Source organism: Neophocaena asiaeorientalis, unplaced genomic scaffold (genome assembly GCF_003031525.2).
Source record: "Neophocaena asiaeorientalis asiaeorientalis breed wild unplaced genomic scaffold, Neophocaena_asiaeorientalis_V1.1 scaffold89, whole genome shotgun sequence".
NCBI classification, from domain to species: domain Eukaryota; kingdom Metazoa; phylum Chordata; class Mammalia; order Artiodactyla; family Phocoenidae; genus Neophocaena; species Neophocaena asiaeorientalis.
Window position 1 is genome coordinate 255,163 of NW_020172592.1, and position 23,001 is coordinate 278,163.

The following is a 23,001-nucleotide window of genomic DNA, read 5'->3' on the forward strand; positions in this document are numbered from 1 at the left end:
AGCGTGGCACAGACTCGAGTAAGATCACCTGTGTTGACATTTCAGCCTAATCACTTACCAGCTCTAAAACTTTGGTATGCTTGAGTTTTCCCATCTATAAACTGAAGAAGGTAATAGTATCTACACCTCAAAAAGTTGATTAGTAAGTGCTGTATAACTGTTGCTACGGGAATCTTTATTGGAAATACACAAATATGTTCCTCCAGCTTCTTGGATTGCAACATACTTTCATAACATTATCACCATCTTTTCCCCTTTCATCTGCATCTGAATTGTCATGTTTCCACTTCCAGGTGTGGAGGCTTCTACACAAGGATAAATCTTAAAGATCTTCAGTGCAACCCATTGCTTTCTGTTAGCCATTTCTTTGAATCAAGGGGTTTAGTTGTGTAGAAAAGAGTTAACATAGCAGGTATGACTGCTGTCCTTTGAAAGGCCTGCTTATGAGGTTGGCCTTTGTTCTCAGCTATCTGAGAACTTAGATTTTGGGAGTACCCCTACCATTCCCAAAACTGATAGAAGTGGCTCAGTATGCATAAACCGTTTGTACAAAATATATGGTTTATGTGGAACACATGCTTTCCTTCCAGGAGTCCAGAATTTTGGTGTCAAGCAGAGAGTGCCTACATGACCTGCCCCCAATAAAAACTGTAGGCAGGGCTTCCCTGGTGGTGCAGTGGTTGAGAGTCCGCCTGCCGATGCAGGGGACACGGGTTCATGCCCCGGTCCGGGAAGATCCCACATGACGCGGAGCGGCTGGGCCCGTGAGCCATGGCCGCTGAGCCTGCGTGTCCGGAGCCTGTGCTCCGCAATGGGAGTGGCCGCCAACAGCGAGAGGCCCGCGTACAGCAAAAAAAAACCCAAAAAACAAAAACTGTAGGCAGTCTTGAATTAGCTTCCTTGATTGGCCATGTTTCACACGTGCTGTCACAACTCATTGCTGGGGGGAATTAAGTGTATCCTGCAAGACTGCATTGGGAGAGGAACTTCGGAATCTCGTGCCTGGTTTCCCTCAAACTTCACCCCATGCACCCTTTCCCTTTCATCTTGTTCTATATCCTTTTGCTGTAAGAAATCTTTGCTGTATGACTAAAGGACGAACCCTGAGAGGCCTCCTGGTGAATCACCAGGGGGGTGGTCTTGCAGTTTTCCAACAATTAGACCTACTGTTTTATTCCACTCAATTATATGTAAAAGTTCATGTTTGCCAACTTAAAATGTCACATTTCATACAATTCTCATACACCGTGCATTGGGAAACAGACATTAAATATAATTTCCATTCTATTAATTGTTTTTCTTGTGAAGTACTAGGTTCTTAGCTGCTGCCATTGTTCCTAGATCAAACATAGCATCTCCCTATTATATATGGATTAATGTCTGGCACATACTTTAAAATCTGACCTATATTACATTTCTCTCTCCTCTTTGCATTTCCTAGTTACTACTATTTTGATCACATCAGCAAGATAAGGATCTTTAAGAAGTAGCAAGTATTTTTCCTGCTTCTCAGGAGACATAACTCTATTATCCCTCACTGAGTTCATTATTCTGGTATCCAGGGCCAAATTCAACTCCAATATCTCCTGTTAATTTTTCTAACTGTCCTTTTTCTTTCAAACACTGAACTTCGTATATGAATGACAAGCTAAAAAAACAGGAAAAAAAAAAACCCAAAACACCATCTCCCAAATTCATGGGTTTTTCTATATAGAGTTTAACTAAAGATGCCTCACCTTTTTTTCTCCCCTACTAAGATTTTTTTTTTTTTTAACCACGTTCCTTGGGAACACTATCCTCAAGCTATTAATAGGTATTTATGACAAAAGATTCTGTAGTTAACTAAGTTTGGGAAGTCAGGAAAACAAAGTTAAACAGAGTTATTCATTATAGAACTTTTCAGAACCTTTGATACAATCATTTGAATTGTGAAGGAACATTTTAGGGTTTTGAATAGCATGTAGATTTACGTTAAGTTACATAAAAGTATAAAATTATTCCTTCAGGAACATCTTAAAGGGACCACTATTTTACAGTATGCATTTTGAGAAACACTATGCCTGCCCCTGGTAGGGTAGGAGTAATCACACTGATGTCTGAGAAGTCTTTGGATATAGATCCAAGAAGCCTGCAAAGACTATCGCCAACTAGGCAGAGCTACATTTCTGAGTATTGAGTCTATTGCCTTTAGAAACGAAACCTCTAAAATAGCAGGCAGGCTATGAATTTAAAATGAGATCAAACAAAAATTGTTAATGGATTACTTATAGATCTTCCTCTCTATGAGAAAATTATAATTTTGCATGTAGGGAAGTATGAAGTTTCTTTAACAAGTGGTAGTAAATTAGCTGCCCCATAAAAGGAAAAATTAAACTCAGCTAGCTGTAAGTCAGTAATCATTCAATAGTTCATCTATCAACCTGGAACTTGAATTGCTTGATTTCTAAAATGAAAGGAAAATACACACAGATAATAAAGATAAGACAAGTGAGCAAGCATTTCTTCAAGTAATAAAAATACATCACTACTAAATAAAATTCAACAAAAAGGTTTGTTAATACTTTATTAGTATTTTCTAATGGACAAAACATAACGCAAACCAAATAAAATTTTTAATCTTCTTTTTAGTTCAATAAAAATAACTGACATTCTGATTGTTGTTCCTTCTTTGTTAAAGAAGTATTGATAGAATAGCTAGGCACACAGTTGACACTTACTGTACAATGAATGATATGCACAAGTTATCTTTTAACACTTATAATCCTAAAATGTGCTCTTTATATTTTTCCCTTGTAATACAGGAGCCATGCTCCTATAAGCAAAATTTACTAATAACAAAAGAATTTTACAAGGAGTGACAAAAAGACTTTTAAAACAAGTCCTTAAATAAAAGGATGCAGCAACAATGGAACGTAAGTTGTTGGGTTAAGAAGACAGCTTAAACTAGATCTCAAAACATTAAAAATTCATTTATTTTACAATTACTCAAATACACATGCATTAAATGAAAATATTGCACAAATTAAAATTTTAGATTGTGAAATTTTATATTGTTCTTAATTTTTTTAAAAATTGGTACACTTTCCTGGTAGCACTTAACTGTTTTTTTCCAAACACCAAAGCACAAACTTAAAATGAAGGAAGTGAAATATTCAAGGTTTTAAATTTAAAAAGAAAAAAAATTAAGGCTAACCAAGTGCATCCATTAGTCAATGGCACAATTGTTTTCAGCAACTATCAGAAAACCCTAATCATAGGAAATGCCCATCTAACCCTTATATATAAATCATACAATCAATTTTTTAGGTGAATTAACTGTAAGTTAGTAGTGATGGTTTCTAAAGTCTGTTACCTGAAAAGTCAGAAAACCCAAACAAAGAATGATTAATTTAGAAGGTTCTTGCCTAAAGGCACCACTGACTTAAAAACACATTCAAAAATCAAATATCAGAAGACATAAAGCCTCTTCATGTATATATTCATATATGCAGTAAATGCATTAAATGTAATAACTTTATTAAACGTAGTACACTGTACTTGACTTATGGGTTAAATATTTTACACACAGCTCGACCAAGTCATTCAAAAAGTATCTCTAATTTTAGCATGACCACGGCTCTCTCTGATGTAAAACATAGATGTGCAAGGAGAAGATGCATAACCATTTACACAGACTACCATTTGACATTTCTGCTTTTGAAATATAAACTCTTTTAAACAAAAATTATTTTAAAAACCCATTTACTCAAATAGTTTTTGGTATGATTGCAGTTCTCTTGCAGGGCTCCATGAAAATTCACAATCCTGCATGACCTTTCTTTCCCTGGTTGATGGCCAGCGTTCCTCACATTATCTAGAAATGCTTTTTCACATGTATACACTAGGCTCTTACTCTTAGATTTATTTATGGCAAAAATATACTTGAAATGGGCAGGGGTATATCTGAAAATCATTGCACTTACGGCCATGCTGATGCTTCCTACAGACATGTTTCACATATCTTTTCTTCCAAAGCCTGGGGCATGAGGAGAGACCAGGGCAGGAAGACACATTGAGAAGAAGAAATATTATATCTTCCACCAGAGTCAGTATGGATCTTTTCTCATTTGGAAGTTTAAATGAAAGGGATTTCATTTATGTAATTCTGAAGACATGCAACACAGGCTGAAAATATGCATACTACAAGTATGCACAACAGCATTATTAATAAATATGATTATTATTATAAAGCTTTAAAGGAAGGCTTTATTCTATTCGGCTTCACTTTGTAAGTAGGATCTCAGTGACAAGACAATAACATCTTGTTCCAATCTTAAAGCTCCCAAACAACTGGGATACCAATACTCTGTCCCTTTATCTTAAGCACCCAGACGTTCTTTTAATACCAGCATCTTGGCTCAGTGGTCTGATAAATAGCTTCACTATTTTAAGGTTTTAGTGTTAAATATTTTTAAAACAAAAAACGCTGACACACCCAATCCCTTAGTCAGTGGAAGTATTTAAAACTATGCAGAAATCCTGCATACAAAACATATGAAGACTTCCAAGATTGACAAATGGAGAATGAGAAAACTATAGGAAATGCAGAGGCTCCAAAACTGGAAAAGGTATTTCGTTGTTGTTGGTATAAAATTATTTTAGGGACTTAAATGTATACACCGAGGGGTTTTGCCAACTTGCTTTATTTAGTAGAATTTTACATTATGCAAAATATAAATAAAGCCTATTTTAAAAAATATTATAGTTCTGTTTATTTTCATATATGTACACTATAATAGAGTTAAGAATTTGTATGTTTACATACGACTAATAAACTCATTTAATCCTTTGATTTGCTATTTTTGCAATCACCTAACGTATGTCTAGATCACACCGTTTAAAATCATCATACAGTAACTTTCAATAGAGTACTGTTTTTTAAATTTCCACAATTTTAGAAGTATTTGGCAGTTCTTTCAACAAATTATAGCCCCTATTATATAATCAGTAATCTCTTAAAGATAAAGAAAACTGTAATAATTTTGTAACTTAGCTAAGAGCCATCATATGCTTCTTTTTACACACAGAATGCCAAAATAAAGCTTATGACTGAGTACCGTTAAGAGCAAAATAGAGCCCTTAAGACACATAAGAATCAATTAAAATCTGTTTTCTACCAATGAATAATAAATCCAATGAAATTTTTGTTTTGACTGGTTTTATTTTATACTAGGTTTTTACTTTATGTCACAAAACTGTAATTTGGATATAATGTTACTTCATACTTTAAGGGCATTCTGTCACTTTCCCTAGACCTGAAAGAGATGTTCCGAAGATCACTCACCTGGCTATCTACACTATATCAAAATTCTGAAAAAGACCTATAAAATCATTATGCAAAACAAATCCCTCCAAACAGTACATTGCACAGTTTCCCACTGTTAAACAAATCAGCCAATTTATCTGTGAACTCTTGTTCTGTGCTTTCCTTAGCTCTCATACCTACACTCTGGCATTTTGTCATTGCTGGAGAATGCTGATTAGCTTGAAACAGAAGAGACCAACGTCATTCTTGCTTGAGATGGGGGCAGTATCCTCTCAGTGTTGCAAAAATATGCACCAAATCATTTAAGACACAGAAATCTCTCTTGGTAGTGGCTGGATTATAGACAAGGATGAGAAGAACCACAGTCTTATGGATGTATTAATAATCTATTTTGAGACACTAAAAGACTGGTGCAGACACAACAGTATATGAGTTAAGCCCCAGAAGATCCGTCCATACCATCAGTCCTGGACAAAACGAACACCAGCTTCATAGATTGGAGTGTCACCTTTTCTGTAAAGAAGGCGCTTGAGTAGTATGAAGTTTCTGTTTATATTTCTGCATCTGCTTTGACCGTGAATGCAGTCTGTTGAAAAGTTCACGGAATTTATACTGTGGAAATAAGCTTTCCAAAAAGCCTTCCAAAAAGACATAAACCATCCTCCTATTTAACTGGTTGTGCTGAAACATTTCAAATACACGAAGAATACCTTTCCGTGTTGTCTCAGCCCCAATAATGTGCTTCAGTTCATCTAAATGAAGCGGGGGAGAGGGGAAATAAACACAATTCATTATTCAAAGGAAATCCAAGGCCTAAACTATGCTAAGTATGTAAAGTACAAAGCAGAGTAACTGATAAGTAGCAAGTATTCAGTTAATGACCTTAATATAAGTTTAATAACTGACTTAAAACTTATATACGTTTGCAAGCATGCATGCACTTATACAATAGATACTGTGAGACAAATACAGCACAGGAGAAAGCAGGAAACCCCAAATTAGAGTTGTGATCTTGTCCCTTAATACCTATATGATAACTTACCCACCCTGAGTTTGCATCCTCATCTGTAAAAATGGGAATTTATAATAACCAATATTATTATAACTGTAAGAATTTATAAAGCCTTGATGAGATAATGTGAAAAGTGATCTGTAAACTCTAAAACACTATACACATACTTTTACTACATTTAATGCAGTCAGAAATACTATAAGAAAATGTGTGAAAGTTGATCTATGATTTCAAAAAACTTGCAACACAGAAACAGTGCCATTAAAATACTAAAAGCATAAAGACACTTACAAGGAGGGAATGCAACATGAGATAATAAGGAAAGGTTCCCTTCAAGGAAGTAACAACTGAAGTAGATTTTGCTACCTGGGCAGCATTTTCACAGGTGCAAACAGATGAAGGATTTAAGAACAGGAATGAGCAAATGAGCACCAAGTGGAAACAAAAACAAGACAGGCTCAAGAAATGGGGTAGTAAAGTTTGGTTGAATTTTAGGATTCCTGTAAGAGAAAGTGGTGAAAAAAATGGAAAACTGACAGTGCTGTGACTGTCAGGGTAAGCAAGTTTGGAGTTTACTCATAGGCAACATGAAGTTACTAGAGACACGTAAATATGGAAGCACCAAGTATTATTCTTTTTTTTTTTCTCTTTTATTCTTGAATTTCATTTTATTTTTTTATACAGCAGGTTCTTATTAGTTATACATTTTATACACATCAGTGTGTACATGTCAATCCCAACAGCCCAATTCATCACACCACCACCCCCACCCCCCCACTCCTTTCCCCCCTTGGTGTCCATACATTTGTTCTCTGCATCTGTGTCTCTATTTCTGCCCTGCAAACCAGTTCATCTGTACCATTTTTCTAGGTTCCACACATATGCGTTAATATACGATATTTGCTTTTCTCTTTCTGACTTACTTCACTCTGTATGAGTCTCTAGATCCATCCACGTCTCTACAAATGACCCAATTTCGTTTCTTTTTATGGCTGAGTAATATTCCATTGTATATATGTACCACCTCTTCTTTACCCATTCGTCTGTCGCTGGGCATTTAGGTTGCTTCCATAACCTGGATATTGTAAATAGTGCTGCAATGAACATTGGGGTGCATGTGTCTTTTTGAATTATGTTTCTCAGGGTATATGCCCAGTAGTGGGATTGCTGGGTCATATGGTAATTCTATTTTTAGTTTTTCAAGGAACCTCCATACTGTTCTCCATAGTGACTGTATCAATTTACGCTCCTACCAAGAGTGCAAGAGCGTTCCCTTTTCTCCACACCCTCTCCAGCATTTGTTTCTTGTAGATTTTCTGATGATGCCCATTCTGATTGGTGTGAGGTGATACCTCATTGTACTTTTGATTTGCATTTCTCTAATAATTAGTGATGTTGAGCAGCTTTGCATGTGCTTCTTGGCCATCTGTATGTCTTCTTTGGAGAAATGTCTATTTAGGTCTTCTGTCCATTTTTGGATTGTGTGGTTTGTTATTTTAATATTGAGCTGCATGAGCTGTTCATGTATTTTGGAGATTAATCCTTTGTCCATTGATTTCTTTGCAAACATTTTCTCCCATTCTGAGGGTTGCCTTTTTGTCTTGTTTATGTTTCCCTTTGCTGTGCAAAAGCTTTGAAGTTTCATTAGGTCCCATTTGTTTCTTTTTGTTTTTATTTCCATTTCTCTAGTAGATGGGTCAAAAAGGATCTTGCTGTGATTTATGTCATAGAGTGTTCTGCCTATGTTTTCCTCTAAGAGTTTGATAGTGCATTTTGTAGTGCATATAGTGGTCTTGCATTTAGGTCTCTAATCCATTTTGAGTTTATTTTTGTGTATGGTGTTAGGGAGTGTTCTAATTTCATTTTTTATGTGCAGCTGTCCAGTTCTCTCAGCACCACTTATGGAAGAGACTGTCGTTTCTCCATTGCATATCCTTGCCTCCTTTGTCATAGATTAGTTGACTATTGGTGAATGGGTTTATCTCTGGGATTTCTATACTGTTCCATTGATCTATATTTCTGTCTTTGTGCCAGTACCATATTTCCTTGATTACTGTAGCTTTGTAGTATAGATTGAAGTCCAGGAGCCTGATTCCTCCAGCTCCGTTTTTTTCCCTCAAGACCGCATTGGTTATTCGGGGTCTTTTGTGTCCCTATACAAATTTTAAGATTTTTTGTTCTAGTTCTGTAAAAACTGCCATTGGTAATTTGATAGGGATTGCACTGAATCTGTACATTGCTTTGGGTAGTATAGCCATTTTCACAGTATTGATTCTTCCAATCCAATGACATGGTATATCTCTCCATTTGTTTGTATCGTCTTTAATTTCTTTCATTAGTGTCTTATAGTTTTCTGCATACAGGTCTTTTGTCTCCTTAGCTAGGTTTATTCTGAGGTATTTTATTCTTTTTGCTGCAATGGTAAATGGGAGTGTTTCCTTAATTTCTCTTTCAGGTTTTTCATCATTAGTGTATAGGAATGCAAGAGATTTCTGTGCATTAATTTTGTATCCTGCAACTTTACCAAATTCATTGGTTAGCTCTAGTAGTTTTCTGGTAGCATCTTTAGGATTCTCTATGTGTAGTATCATGTCAACTGCAAACAGTGACAGCTTTACTTCTTCTTTTCTGATTTGGATTCCTTTTATTTCTTTTTCTTCTCTGATTGCCATGGCTAGGACTTCCAAAACTATGTTGAATAATAGTGGTGACAGTGGACATCCTTGTCTTGTTCTGATCTTAGAGGAAATGCTTTCAGTTTTTCACGATTGAGAATGATGTCTGCTGTGGGTTTGTTGTATATGGCCTTTATTATGTTGAGGTAGGTTCCCTCTGGGGAGTTTTTATCATAAATGGGTGTTGAATTTTGTCAAAAGTTTTTTCTGCATCTAGAGATGATCATATGGTTTTTCTTCTTCAGTTTGTTAATATGGTGTATCATATTGATTGATTTGCGTATACTGAAGAATCCTTGCATCCCTGGGATAAATCCCACTTGATCATGGTATATGATCCTTTTAATGTGTTGTTGGATTCTGCTTGCTAGTATTTTGTTGAGGATTTCTGCATCTCTACTCATCAGTGATATTGGTCTGTAATTTTCCTTTTTTGTATTATTTTTGTCTGGTTTTGGTATCAGGGTGATGGTGGCCTTGTAGAATGAGTTTGGGAGTGTTCATTCCTCTGCAATTTTTTGGAAGAGTTTGAGAAGGATGGGTGTTAACTCTTCTCTAAATGTCTGATAGAATTCAACTGTGAAGCCATCTGGTCCTGGACTTTTGTTAGTTGGAAGATTTTTAATCAGAGTTTAAATTTCATTACTTTGTGATTGGTCTGTTCATGTTTTCTATTTCTTCCTGGTTCAGTCTTGGAAGGTTATACCTTTCTAAGAATTTGTCCATTTCTTCCAGGTTGTCCATTTTATTGGCACAGAGCTGCTTGTAGTAGTCTCTTAGGATGCTTTGTATTTCTGTGGTGTCTGTGGTAACTTCTCCTTTCTCATTTCTAATTTTAATGATATGAGTCTTCTCCATCTTTTTCTTGATGAGTCTGGCTAATGGTTTATCAATTTTGTTTATCTTCTCAAAGAACCAGCTTTTAGTTCTATTGATCTTTGCTATTGTTTCCTTTGTTTCTATTTCATTTATTTCTGCTCTGATCTTTATGATTTCTTTCCTTCTACTAACTTTGTGTTTTGTTTGTTCTTCTTTCTCTAGTTCTTTTAGGTGTGAGGTTAGATTGTTTATATGAGATGGCTGTTGTTTCTTGAGGTAGGATTGTACTGCTATAGACTTCCCTCTTAGAACTGCTTTTGCTGCATCCCACAGGTTTTGGATCGTAATGTTTTCACTGTCATTTGTTTCTAGGTATTTTTTTATTTCCTCTGTGACCTCTTGCTTATTTAGTAACATATTGTTTAGCCTCCATGTTTGTGTTTTTTATGGTTTTTTCCCCTTAATTGATATCTAATCTCATAGCTTTGTGATCAGAAAAGATGCTTGATATGATTTCAATTTTCTTAAATTTACTGAGGCTTGATTTGTGACCCAAGATGTGATCCTGGAGAATGTTCCGTGCACACTTGAGAAGAAAGTGTAATCTGCTGTTTTTGGATGAAATGTCCTATAAATATCAATTAAATCTATCTGGTCTATTGTATAGTTTAAAGCTTGTGCTTCCTTATTAATTTTCTGTTTGGATGATCTGTCCAATGGTGTAAGTGAGGTGTTAAACTCCTGCACTATTATTGTGTTACTGTCAATTTCCTCTTTTATAGCTGTTAGCAGTTGCCTTATGTATTGAGGTGCTCCTATGTTGGGTGCAAATATATTTATAATTGTTATATCTTCTTCTTGGATTGATCCCTCGATCATTATGTAGTGTCCTTCCTTGTCTCTTGTAACATTCTTTACAGTCTATTTTATCTGATATGAGTATTGCTACTCCAGCTTTCTTTTGATTTCCTTGCATGGAATATCTTTTTCTATCCCCTCACTTTCAGTCTAGATGTGTCCCTAGGTCTGAAGTGGGTCTCCTGTAGACAGCACATGTATGGGTCTTATTTTTGTATCCATTCAGTGAGCCTGTGTCTTTTGGTTGGAGCATTTAATCCCTTCACATTTAAGGTAGTTATTGATATGTATGTTCCTATTACCATTTTCTTAATTGTTTTGGGTCTGTTTTTATAGGTTCTTTTCTTCACTTGTGTTTCCCATTTAGAGAAGTTCCTTTAGCATTTGTTGTAGAGCTGGTTTGGTGGTGCTAAATTCTCTTAGCTTTTGCTTGTCTGTAAAGATTTTGATTTCTCCATCGAATCTGAATGAGTTTTTTGCCAGGTAGAGTAATCTTGGTTGTGTGTTCTTCCGTTTCATCACTTTAAATATGTCATGCCACTCCCTTCTGGCTTGTAGAGTTTCTGCTGAGAAATCAGCTGTTAACCTTATGGGAGTTCCCTTGTATGTCATTTGTTGTTTTTCCCTTGCTGCTTTCAGTAATTTTTCTTTGTCTTTAATTTTTGCTCTCTGAGCTTCCTGGACTTCGGTGGCTATTTCCTTTCCCATGTTAGGGAAGTTTTCGACTATAATCTCTTCAAATATTTTCTCGGGTCCTTTCTCTCTCTCTTCTCCTTCTGGGACCCCTGTAATGTGAATGTTGTTGCGTTTAATGTTGTCCCAGAGGTCTCTTAAGCTGTCTTCATTTCTTTTCATTCTTTTTTCTTTACTCTGTTCTGCAGCAGCGAATTCCACCATTCTGTCTTCCAGGTCACCTATCCGTTCTTCTGCCTCAGTTATTCTGCTATTAATTCCTTCCAGTATGTTTTTCATTTCAGTTATTCTATTGTTCATCCCTGTATGTTTGTTCTTTAACTCTTCTAGGTCTTCGTTAAACATTTCTTGCATCTTCTCGATCTTGGCCTCCATTCTTTTTCCGAGATCCTGGATCATCTTCACTACCATTATTGTGAATTCTTGTTTAGGAAGGTTGCCTATCTCCACTTCATTTAATTATTTTTCTGGGGTTTTATCTTGTTCCTTCATCTGGTACACAGTCCTCTGCCTTTTCATCTTGTCAGTCTTTCTGTGAATGTGGTTTTTGTTCCACAGGCTGCAGGATTGTAGTTCTTCTTGCTTCTACTGTCTGCCCTCTGGTGGATGAGGCTATCTACGAGGCTTGTACAAGTTCCTGTTGGGAGGGACTTGCCCACCAGAACAAAAGAGCTGGCTTTTCCTCTGGTGGGAAGAACTCAGTAAAACTTTAATCTGCTTGTCTGCTGATGGGTGGGGCTGCGTTCCCTCCCTGTTGATTGTTTGGCCTAAGGAGACCCTACACTGGAGCCTACCTGGGCTCTTTGGTGGGGCTAATGGCGGACTCTGGAAGGGCTCACGCCAAGGAGTACTTCCCAGAACTTCTGATTCCAGTGTCCTTGTCCTCACGGTGAGCCACAGCCACCCCCCACCTCTGCAGGAGACCCTCCAACACTAGCAGGTAGGTCCTGTTCAGTCTCCTATGGGGTCACTGCTCCTTCCCCTGGGTCCCGATGCGCACACTACTTTGTATGTGGAGTCTCTGTTTCCCCCAGTCCTGTCGAGGTCCTGTAATCAAATCCCGCCAGTCTTCAAAGTCTGATTCTCTAGGAATTCCTCCTCCTGTTGCCAGACCCCCAGGTTGGGAAGCCTGACGCGGGGCTCAGAACCTTCACTCCAATGCGTGGACTTCTGTGGTATAAGTGTCCTCCAGTCTGTGAGTCACCCACCCAGCAGTTATGGGATTTGATCTTATTGTGATTGCGCCCCTCCTACCATCTCATTATGGCTTCTCCTTTGTCTGTGGATGTGGGGTATCTTTTTTGGTGAGTTCCAGTGTCTTCCTGTTGATGACTGTTCAGCAGTTAGTTGGGACTCTGATGCTCTCACAAGAGGGAGTGAGACCATGTCCTTCTACTCCGCCATCTTGAACCAATCTCCTATTATTCTTAATTATTCATAGTCAGGACCGTACAGCAGGGGCCTCAAAAGCAATACTTTATTGCTCTTGAAAGAAACATGCAACTTCCAAAATGTATACTTCTAACTAGGGTACAATATAATTTAAAGCAAATAGTTTTTAAATTTACTAAAAAACAGGTGAGGGATTATGTATATATAAATATATATACTTTTACATCTATCCTCACTTCCTTCAAGTCTTCACATAAGTGTCATCATCTCAGGGAGGCCCCCAATGGCTACCCTATCTGCAACTGCAACTCAACTGACACCTCCCTTTTCCTGCACTATCTGTCTCCTCAGCACTTACCACTATCCAACATGCTGTGCTTTATCTATTTCTTTCATCTGTTTCCTGTGTCTCCCTAGTAGAATGTAAACTCCAAGAAGGCAACAATAAGTGTAAAGAATAGTGTCTGGCTCATGAAAGGCTCTCAATAAATATTTACTGTATAAATGCATTAAGATTTCTTCCAGCCACATAACTGAGTCAGTCTATAGCACCATCTGGTTTATTCTAACAGTATATTAATATCCTACATTATTGTTTCTTTTTATTTTTCTAAAATGTTATTTCTGTCACTTGCTTTTTATCTCCAAATGCAACAGTATAGTCTATAGGGCAGAATAAATAGCTATGTGGCAAATTTCCAACTTGTTAGAAGACAAAGTTGATTAAAATCTATGATGAAAATATAGTTTAAATTAAAAGTAAAATTATATGAAAAGAAATAGATATTGAGAACTTAAATATTTTTCTATTCTCTACATCCACAATTAAAATGTGGAGAAGAGATATCTAGGTATTTTCAAAGATATTTATAACCAAAGAAGAGATCAAACAACCACCCAACTACACAAAACTGCTCTTATTGAGAGAAGACAAAATGGACAAAGTGAATCTAAATTAGTGAGACAGCAGTGTTCTAAAGTAACTCAAATTAGACCAACAGAATGCCACTATGTACACTTTCTTTAGGATCATGTTTTAGTAAAGATTAAGAATGGGCCAATCAACTGTTTCAAAGGGATTCTTTGAAAAAATGTGTTTGTTCTCTTAAGTAGAACAAATATTCTTCCTGAAAACCTCATACTTCATATACTTTTATCAGCCCTTTCATCTGTCACAGAATTTATCATCAACTTCATTCTCAAAATGTTTCAAGGCAGCAAAGTGAAGTGGTTAAAAGCAACACTTTTTCTTCAAGTGGTTGAAAGCAATGGCTTTCGGGGAACTCAGAGCTGAGTCAGAGTCCCAACACTCACTTACTAGCTATAAACCTTGGGTGACTCATTTAACCCCTTTGAGCTTCTGTTTCCTCACATATAAAGCTGTGATGTTAACAGTACCTAGGCTTCATAATGTTATGTGGGTTAGTTAAAGATATATGAGAAATGCCTAGCACAGTGCCTAGTATATGATAAGCCATCAAATGATAGTTATTATAGTCAAAAGGCAGCTATACTTAGCATGCTCGATGCCTTAAATTCAGAAGAAGTACAAATTAATAAGATTTATACTAAAAATGTTCACTTACCTGGCATAATTGAAAGTAATTTAGTTTTTCCTGCAACTCTTGTTCTCATTCGAATAGCTTTATCTCTGCATGGAACAGTCTCTGCTAAAATGCCATTTGGCCAAAAGGCATCTCTATTTAAGAAGATTAAATAAATTTTGTAAACATTTTCATTTTCTAATGATACAAGTTGGTAAAATTATTCCAATTTTCTAGAGAAAACACAAATGTAAACAGAAAAAGGAAACACTTCTGCAATTTTATATAGGTGTGATATTCAACAAACAGTAACTACATACAGGGTTCAATTTTAGGTGTAAAAGGATATATACAAGACAAAATAACAAAAGTATGCCCTGGGACAACTTAAAACTAAGCCAATATAAAACAAATTCTGCACCCACACCTTAGAGCTGTATTGATTACAATGTTTCTTTCACATACTTAATTCATTCTCCTTTACTTTCACAGTGTGCTTGATTCCTGTTCCCTAGTTCTCAGGCCAAAGGTAGGAATTGAGCACTGTAACTAAGCTTCCATCTGGGAATTTGGTCTGAGAGAAAGAGACTGCCCAGAGTAGTCCTTCTTAACTCTGACTGCACATTAGAAAACACCTGGGAGCTTTAAAAGAGCTTAAGGACCAGGGCCTCCACCAGATTAATTAAATCAGACTGTTTGCAGATGGGACCTAAGCATTAGTACTTTTTAAAGCTCTCCAAGTGACTCCAGTGTGCAGGCAAGGTTGAGAATCAGTGCTCCAGAAGAACAATATTTACCCACCCTGAAACAGAATGAAGGTGCCAGGGCAGGTGGTACAGCTTTTATAAACAGTATGGTATTGTGAGGAGAAATTTAGCTTCAGATTAGAGAGTCCTGTTTCCCCACTGTCCAGCACATGAGGCTTTGGGCAAGCTGCTTAACTTCTCAAACCCTCAATTTCCTTGTAACAAAACGGAGACAAAAATCCCTATCTCATAAAATAGGATAAAATCAGAAAGTGTACATAAAGTAGTTAGACAGTGCCAAGTAAACAGTGTTCGTAGTTCCCTTCTTTCTGTTACTTCAAAGTACGTGATGCCATGAATGTTTATGCCTTGCTTATCTCTCGCTTTTAGAAAAGTTGTTTATTTGTCTGCCATGGCATGCTTTCCTTGAAGGGACTGAACCTTACCTCTCAGTTCCTGGTAAGAGGGCTAGACACAGAGAAGGGGTTCAGAATATTTTCGTAGAATGAACATATGAATTGGAGTATCACTACTATTAATCTGAACCTTTTCAGAGGTTCAAATAGTTAATAAAAATTTAGACCATGGACATACATATTTCTAAAATTCTTCATTTAAAATCAAGGTTAGCAGGGACTTCCCTGGTAGTGCAGTGGTTAAGAATCCGCCTGCCAATGCAGGGGATATGGGTTCGATCCCTGGTCTGGGAAGATCCCACATGCCATGGAGCAACTAAGCCCATGTGCCGCAACTACTGAGCCCACGTGCCGCAACTACTGAAGCCTGCCCACCTAGAGCACATGCTCCGTAACAAGAGAAGCCACTGCAATGAGAAGCCTACGCACCACAATGAAGAGTAGTCCCCGCTTGCGGCAACTAGAGAAAGCCAGCATGCAGCAATGAAGACCCCATGCAGCCAGCCAGCCAGCCAATCAATCAATCAACCAATCAATCAAATCAAGGTTAGCAAATACAACTGAGAAAAATTAATCCTGGAAACTAGGTAACCTGATTATATGACCATGCCATGTCTACATTAATATTTCAATTATTTTAAAGCCACATTACTATGATAAAATATAGCCTAACATCTTAAAGATTTTTCATTTACATTTTTTTCTATTCTGGTTTTAAAAAAACAAAGATGAATAGGTCCATGGGACAAATGTTTATAATTCTTGCAAGTCTTTTTGCTCATCAGTGATGACTAAAACCAACTTTAAGGCCAGGAAGAGAAGGAATGCAATGAAAGTTAGTGATAACAATGCTCAACTCTGTACTACCTAAAAGAAGTGACTGTGTCTTAAGACATACCTGAAACGTTTCACTAAGTCGGCTACTTGCTCAGGTGAGGTCATCCAGTCAACATGGTCAACTATTTTTCTGAAAGTAAAGAAATTCAAATGAGTACAGTCAAGATTTTAGAAGGTGAATAAAATAAAGAAACATTACTTTCATGAAGTAAGCAACTTAATTTGTATGAAGATTATCTCTGAGAGCAATAGTCTGCTTTAATGATCTTCAAAGACCCAGAGAAGGAAATTCACCTACAAAAGGTTGAGCAATCTACTTCCAGAAGTAAAACTTCAAAAGCTAAGTAAGATCAGCTCTAAGTAGTTTAAGAAAAAAAAGTGGTACCTATTAATAGTATCACCATATGTGGCTCTAATAAGCTGTTGAAGTAGGTTTTTGATATTCCTTCGCAACCACTGATTTCTCTCTTTTAAGTCGAATACTTCATCCATGAGAAGCAGCATTACCCTAAGTGGAATATTGTCATCCACCTGACAAAATATGGGAAGAAATAAGGATACGTTTATTTGAGTTACCTATCTACTACGAATGGCTAATTTTGCTGCTTTTACCAAATGACTGTTACTATTTACAGGTTGGAGAACAAGTTCTACTATAGCCTTTGTAACCAACATTTCATTCTAATTTAGAAAAAATATTTTTAACAGCCATTTTGACAGAATACAGAATTTTACAACTCTACAATGATGAGTAAATTCCAAGGCTGTAGTGAAACAAACTTCTCAAACTGGGTTCATGATGGTCTTAGGAAAATATGATTTGGGATCTTGCAGTAGAGTCTGTATTAGTTTATAAGGCAAAGGCTAGCCCCTTTGCCTATTCTCTGGGGCATCTTTTTCAAATGAACAAAATATTCTCAACATTTCTCTTTATTTAATAGAACAAAATACAATCTACACAGAGCAATCTGTTTTGCTCGGTTACTGCGTTGTATGTATATAGGTATTTTCATGAAAAAGAAGCTGAAATAAAATCCAGCTAACATTACAAAAGGCAACTAGATTACTAGAATTTTCTTTTTATTTTTAAGAAGTAAAAATTTGTACACTTTCATCATGGGAATATTCAATTAATGATATAAAAAGTAAAGAAAGACAACTAGAATGCTTTGATGTCGAAATATATCAATATACAATAGGGTGCAGGTTTAGATATGCAACAAAACTGCCATAATTGCCAGTAATTTTGTAATTCTTTCATCACTAAGCTACTCTTTCCAATTATTTCTTCATCAATGTTGTAATTTAAATACTTAAATTTTTTCATGAGAAAACAGCATGAGTCATACATTTTTCACTGTGTTGTAAACATTTTCTTAGCATACCTTCTCTTTCACATATTTTTCAATAGCTTAACCACTTTGGAGGCAAAAATCACTACTGCTCTATTCTCTGATCAAGTATAGTCATGAGTCTGATGCCACATGACAATTCTAATAAACAGATAAATTATAAAAACCCTTAACAAAAAGTATAATGTTATGGATATTACAACAGTACAATGCATAATAAACATTCTAAAATATTCTTGAAAAAACAAAAATATTATCTTTAAGACAGTTTATTATAAAGAAATTCAATGAGAAACTGAAGAGAGATAATTATAACTTTAAAATAACTCTGCCTAATAGAATAGAATATAAAGCCCAGACCCAAATATATAAAATAAAAAGATTTGTGACAAGGAAAAAACATACACTGGGAAAAGAGGGTCTTCTCAGTAAATGGTGCTTAGGTCAACTGGACCCCTACCTCATTCCATACACAACAATTGAGCCTAGATGAATGGCAAATCTAAGTTTTGGCACGGTAAACAAAAACAACTTTTTTTTTTTTTTTTGCGGTACACGGGCCTCTCACTGTTGTGGCCTCTCCCGTTGCGGAGCACAAGCTCCGGACGTGCAGGCTCGGCAGCCATGGCTCATGGGCCTAGCCGCTCCACGGCATGTGGGATCTTCCCAGACCGGGACACGAACCCGTGTCCCCTGCATCGGCAGGCGGACTCTCAACCACTGAGCCACCAGGGAAGCCCAACAAAAACAATTTTTAAAGAAAATCATAGGAGAACATCTTTGTGACCTTGCAGTAGGCACAGATTGTACACAGAGCATAAAAGCACACAAAGCAGAAGATATTCACAATACACAAATACTTATATCTGACAAAGAAACAATATTCAGATTATACAACGCACTCTTACTAATCAAAGACAACCAAGCCAACAGAAAAAAAATGGGGGAAAGAGACAGACATGTAAGACAGGACACCCAAATGGCCAATAAACTTATGAAAAGAGGTTCAACATTTTAACAGTCATCAGAGAAATGGAAATCCGCATGAGATACAACAAAGAGAATGGCTAAAATTAAAAAGGCATTAACATATTGAGTTTTGGCAGACTGTGAACCACTGATTCTCATGCATTCCTGATGGCAGCGGAAGCGGTACACACACTTCGGCAAATTATTTGACAGTATCTATTAAAAATGAATTTTTGCATGACCCCTGACCAAGCAATTCCATTCCTGGGTACAGAAAGAAATATGTACTTATTTGTTTAATCAAAAGACAAGTACCAGAATGTTCAGAGGAGTACAGTTCGTAATATAGCAAACATATTGTACTATATTTACAAAATGTAATTGTACTATAATTACAAAATTGGACTGTAAGGCCACAAAAATGAAGAAACCACAATCACACGAAACAAACATGGAAGATTATCACAATGTTGAGCAAAAAATGCCAGACTTAAAGGAGTACATACCTCACAGTTTCATTTATATAAAGTATAAATGCAGGGTAGAAGTCAGGATAATGTTTATCCTTGGCAGGGGAGAGGACAGTGACAGGAAGAGAGCATTAGGGGCTTTCTGGGGTACTGGTAATATTCTGTTTCTTGTTTACAGTGCTGATTACATGGATATGTTCAGTTTGTAAGAATTCATCAAACAATGTTTACAATATATGTACATTAATGACAGATATACATATTATACTATATTGAAAAGTTAAAAAGATCTGCCAAGTATGATGTGAATTTCAACTGAATGCTACCAAAATAAAATTAACTCACAGTATCATCAAGTTGAGCTGAAACTCGACAATGTTCAGGATCTGAATCAGTCTTTGGAATTAAAGGAGGAACCTAATATTTAAAAAAACAAAGTAAACACACTAAAGCAGAAAATGAAAGAATACAATAAACTAAAATTAGTAGTATCAAATATAATGAACAGCATTTGATTTGATTTGGGGGACAATATATAAACAAAATTTATATAGCATTAACAAAGTATTGACAATCTACAGTTAGAAACCCAATATAAAAGGGTAATTATTTCATTACCAACAGATTTTCTTTCCTTTAAAAAAGGATTCATTTTGAGGTGGATGGAGATATTACTCAAACTCCCATACTTTTTAGAATTTAAAGCTAAGTAAGATTAAATGATTTAAAGACCAAAAGTTAGTAGCACAGTAGGGGAACAGAACTCCAATCTTTTTTCTTTACCATAAAGAGTCTGACAGTATGCTAAGAGGCTTAAAGGAACTAATTAACTGACTGTTATATAATGTAAGTTATGGGGGAAAAGGACAGAAAGACCAGTGCTAGTTGATAACCATTTCTCAGCACAGGAAGGACCATCAAGATCACCTGTTATAACCCCTTCACATTACTGGTGAGGAAAAAGAAGCCTGGAAAAGTTCAGTGACTCTTGTAGGAAGTCATATGGGTAGCTATCAGCAGAAGCAGCACAAGACAACCCTCACTTCAGTGTTAGTGTACTTCCCCATGATTAGAAATTAGGATGAAACACCCGAAAAGGTATGAGAATCAATAGAAAGTATGATTTACACACACTATATTTCAGGAGTTGCCTCTTACAATAAAGAAATTCTATCAGTGTTTATATATATTTCCTCTTCACTGAAACATTCTAATAGTTACATGATTTCTTTTATAGTCTTGATTATAACCTTAAACAACTAGGTCAAAATTATTTAAAAAATGTAAATTAGGAAGCAAAAAACTACTTGGTCAACTACCTATTCTGCTAGCAAAATGAATAAGCTTCCCAGGAAACTCTTCTATGCCTCTCACAGGTATATACACAGTAAGATATGGCTGCAGAGATTGATGATGTTGAAAGACTTTTCCTCTCTTTGATCTCGTGAATCTTGATCGTGTGACTCAGGAGAAATTAGACTTTATGTTTGCTGATGAATACTAGTAAAACTAATTCACACAACAGCACATACCTGTTTTGTTATAAATTTTAATGACACTATAGAATAAACATGGCTAAATGGAATAAAAGAGTACAAAGAATGTTAACTTTACTAATTTTAAATATGTGCTTTAAATGGATTTAAAAATTCTACTGTAGTAGAGACTGAGGAGTGACTGGATTTTACAGTATCCATTTTCGATAAGAATTAATTCTCTTTAGTTTTTTAATTCTTTATGAGACTATGTGTCTATAGGGCTTTGGACTTATAAAGTAAAATAAGGTAAATCTAAGCAAGAGCTCAGTAAATCTTAGTTGACCTAAAAATAGTTTCCTTTAGGCATTACTGAAAACATCTTACCTTGAAAAATGATTGCCTTATGTCTTGACCTAATCGCTCTGACATTTTGCCCATGTTGTCTGACATTTTAGTCATTCCCTCTGCGAAGCTATCAGGAAGGGATTTAACTGCATTTGAAACATTCCTCATAGAATTTCGAAGCGGATTTACAAAAGTGTCCATCTAAAGGGGAAAAGATATTATATATCATGACTTCACTGTAAAAGATTTTTTATTCAACTGAGAAGCATGGGAAAATACAGAGTGTAACACATGAAAGATGTAATAATTTTCCAGTCTATATTATCTCACTGCATTTTAAAAGGATAAAACTGTTGTCTTCCGTGTGTCTTTAAAATCTATTTTCAGACATAAATATATGAATAAAATTTTTGAGTGATATGGTTATTGGTAGAAATGAATATAAACCTTGGGTTGCCTTCTTATTAAGAAAAACTCTGAAAAACTGAAAATGTTTCCAAACTAGAAATTGATGCAAGTATAAACAGCTACAACATATTTCTGGCACAAATTCAAGGCAACAATGACATAGATATTTTGAGGTGATATTAAAAAGCAAACAAGCAGATAAACAAACAGCTCAAATAACTAACAAGATTTATTTTAAAAAAAATAATTTTTAGGATATGTTACATGCTCAATTACAATATATGGAAGGAATCTGGAATCCATTAGGAAGAAAAGAAGCTGCAAATCAGACACGTAAGCCATACTTTATTAAGGGAGAATAGAAAAACCATAAAGAAAATATGACAACAGATATAAAAAGAAATGATCTCAGAGGGACAGGAAGCTTTAAAATTGACATTCTGAGAGGAACTTCAAGATGGCGGAAGAGTACGACGTGGAGATCACCTTCTTCCCCACAAATACATCAGAAATACAACGAACTACATGTGGAACAACTCCTACATAACACCTACTGAACACTGGCAGAAGACCTCAGACCTCCCAAAAGGCAAGAAACTCCCCACGTACCAGGGTAGAGCAACAGAAAAAAGAAAAAACAAAAAAAGAATAGGGACTGGATCCGCACCAGTGGGAGGGAGCTGTGAAGGAGGAGAGGTTTCCACACACTAGGAAGCCCCTCCACAGGCAGAGACTGCGGGTGGCGGGTGACGGGGGAAGCTTCGGAGCCACGGAGGAGAGTGCAGCAACAGGGGTGTGGACGGCAAAGCGGAGAGATTCCCGCACAGAGAATCGGTGCTGACCAGCACTCACCAGCCCAAGAGACTTTTCTGCTCACCCGCCAGGACGGGCGGAGGCTGGGAGCTGAGGCTCGGGATTCGGAGGTCAGACCCCAGGGAGAGGACTGGGGTTGCTGCGTGAACACAGCCTAAAGGGGCTAGTGTGCCACAGCTAGCCGGAGGGAGCCTGAGAAAAGGTCTGGAGCTGCCGAAGAGGCAAGAGACTTTTTCTTGCCTCTTTGTTTCCTGGTGAACGAGGAAAGGGGATTCAGAACACCGCTTAACGGAGCTCCAGAGACGGGCGCGAGCTGTGGCTATCAGCGTGGACCCCAGAGACAGGCATGAGATGCTAAAGCTGCTGCTACAGCCACCAAAAAGCCTGTGTGCAAGCACAGGTCACTATCCACACCTCCCCTGCTGGGAGCCTGTGCAGCCCGCCACTGCCAGGGTCCCAGGATCCAGGGACAACTTCCCCAGGAGAACACACGGCGCGCCACAGGCTGGTGCAACGTCATGATGGCCTCGCTGCCGCAGGCTTGCCCCACACTAGGTACCCCTCCCTCCCCCCGGCCTGAGTGAGCCAGAGCCCCCGAATCAGCTGCTCCTTTAACCCTGTCCTGTCTGAGCGAAGAAGAGACGCCCTCAGGCGACCTATATGCAGAGGTGGGTCCAAATCCAAAGATGAACCCCGGAAGCTAGGTGAACAAAGAAGAGAAAGGGAAATCTCTCCCAGCAGCCTGAGGAGCAGCGGATTAAATCTCCACAATCAACTTGATGTACCCTGCATCTGTGAAATACCTGAATAGACAACGAATCATCCCAAACTGAGGAGGTAGACTTTGGGAGCAAAGATATATATAGAGA

The 23,001-nt window shown here is 37.0% G+C and overlaps 1 protein-coding gene across 2 annotated transcripts in view; it reads right to left on the reverse strand.

The window, feature by feature from the left end:
• Positions 1 to 2,546: 2,546 nt before the first annotated feature.
• SNX13 (sorting nexin 13) overlaps positions 2,547 to 23,001 on the reverse strand; it is a 137,242-nt gene continuing 116,787 nt past the window's right edge. For both annotated transcript variants that reach the window (XM_024738418.1, XM_024738417.1), the window contains exons 21-26: positions 20,951 to 21,112; positions 19,434 to 19,505; positions 16,683 to 16,828; positions 16,359 to 16,427; positions 14,341 to 14,453; positions 2,547 to 6,057 (exon numbers count right to left, since the gene is read on the reverse strand). In XM_024738418.1, coding sequence (XP_024594186.1) covers positions 5,810 to 6,057; positions 14,341 to 14,453; positions 16,359 to 16,427; positions 16,683 to 16,828; positions 19,434 to 19,505; positions 20,951 to 21,112 — 810 coding nt within the window. In that variant the 3' untranslated portion in view covers positions 2,547 to 5,809. The remainder of the gene's footprint in view (positions 6,058 to 14,340; positions 14,454 to 16,358; positions 16,428 to 16,682; positions 16,829 to 19,433; positions 19,506 to 20,950; positions 21,113 to 23,001) is intronic.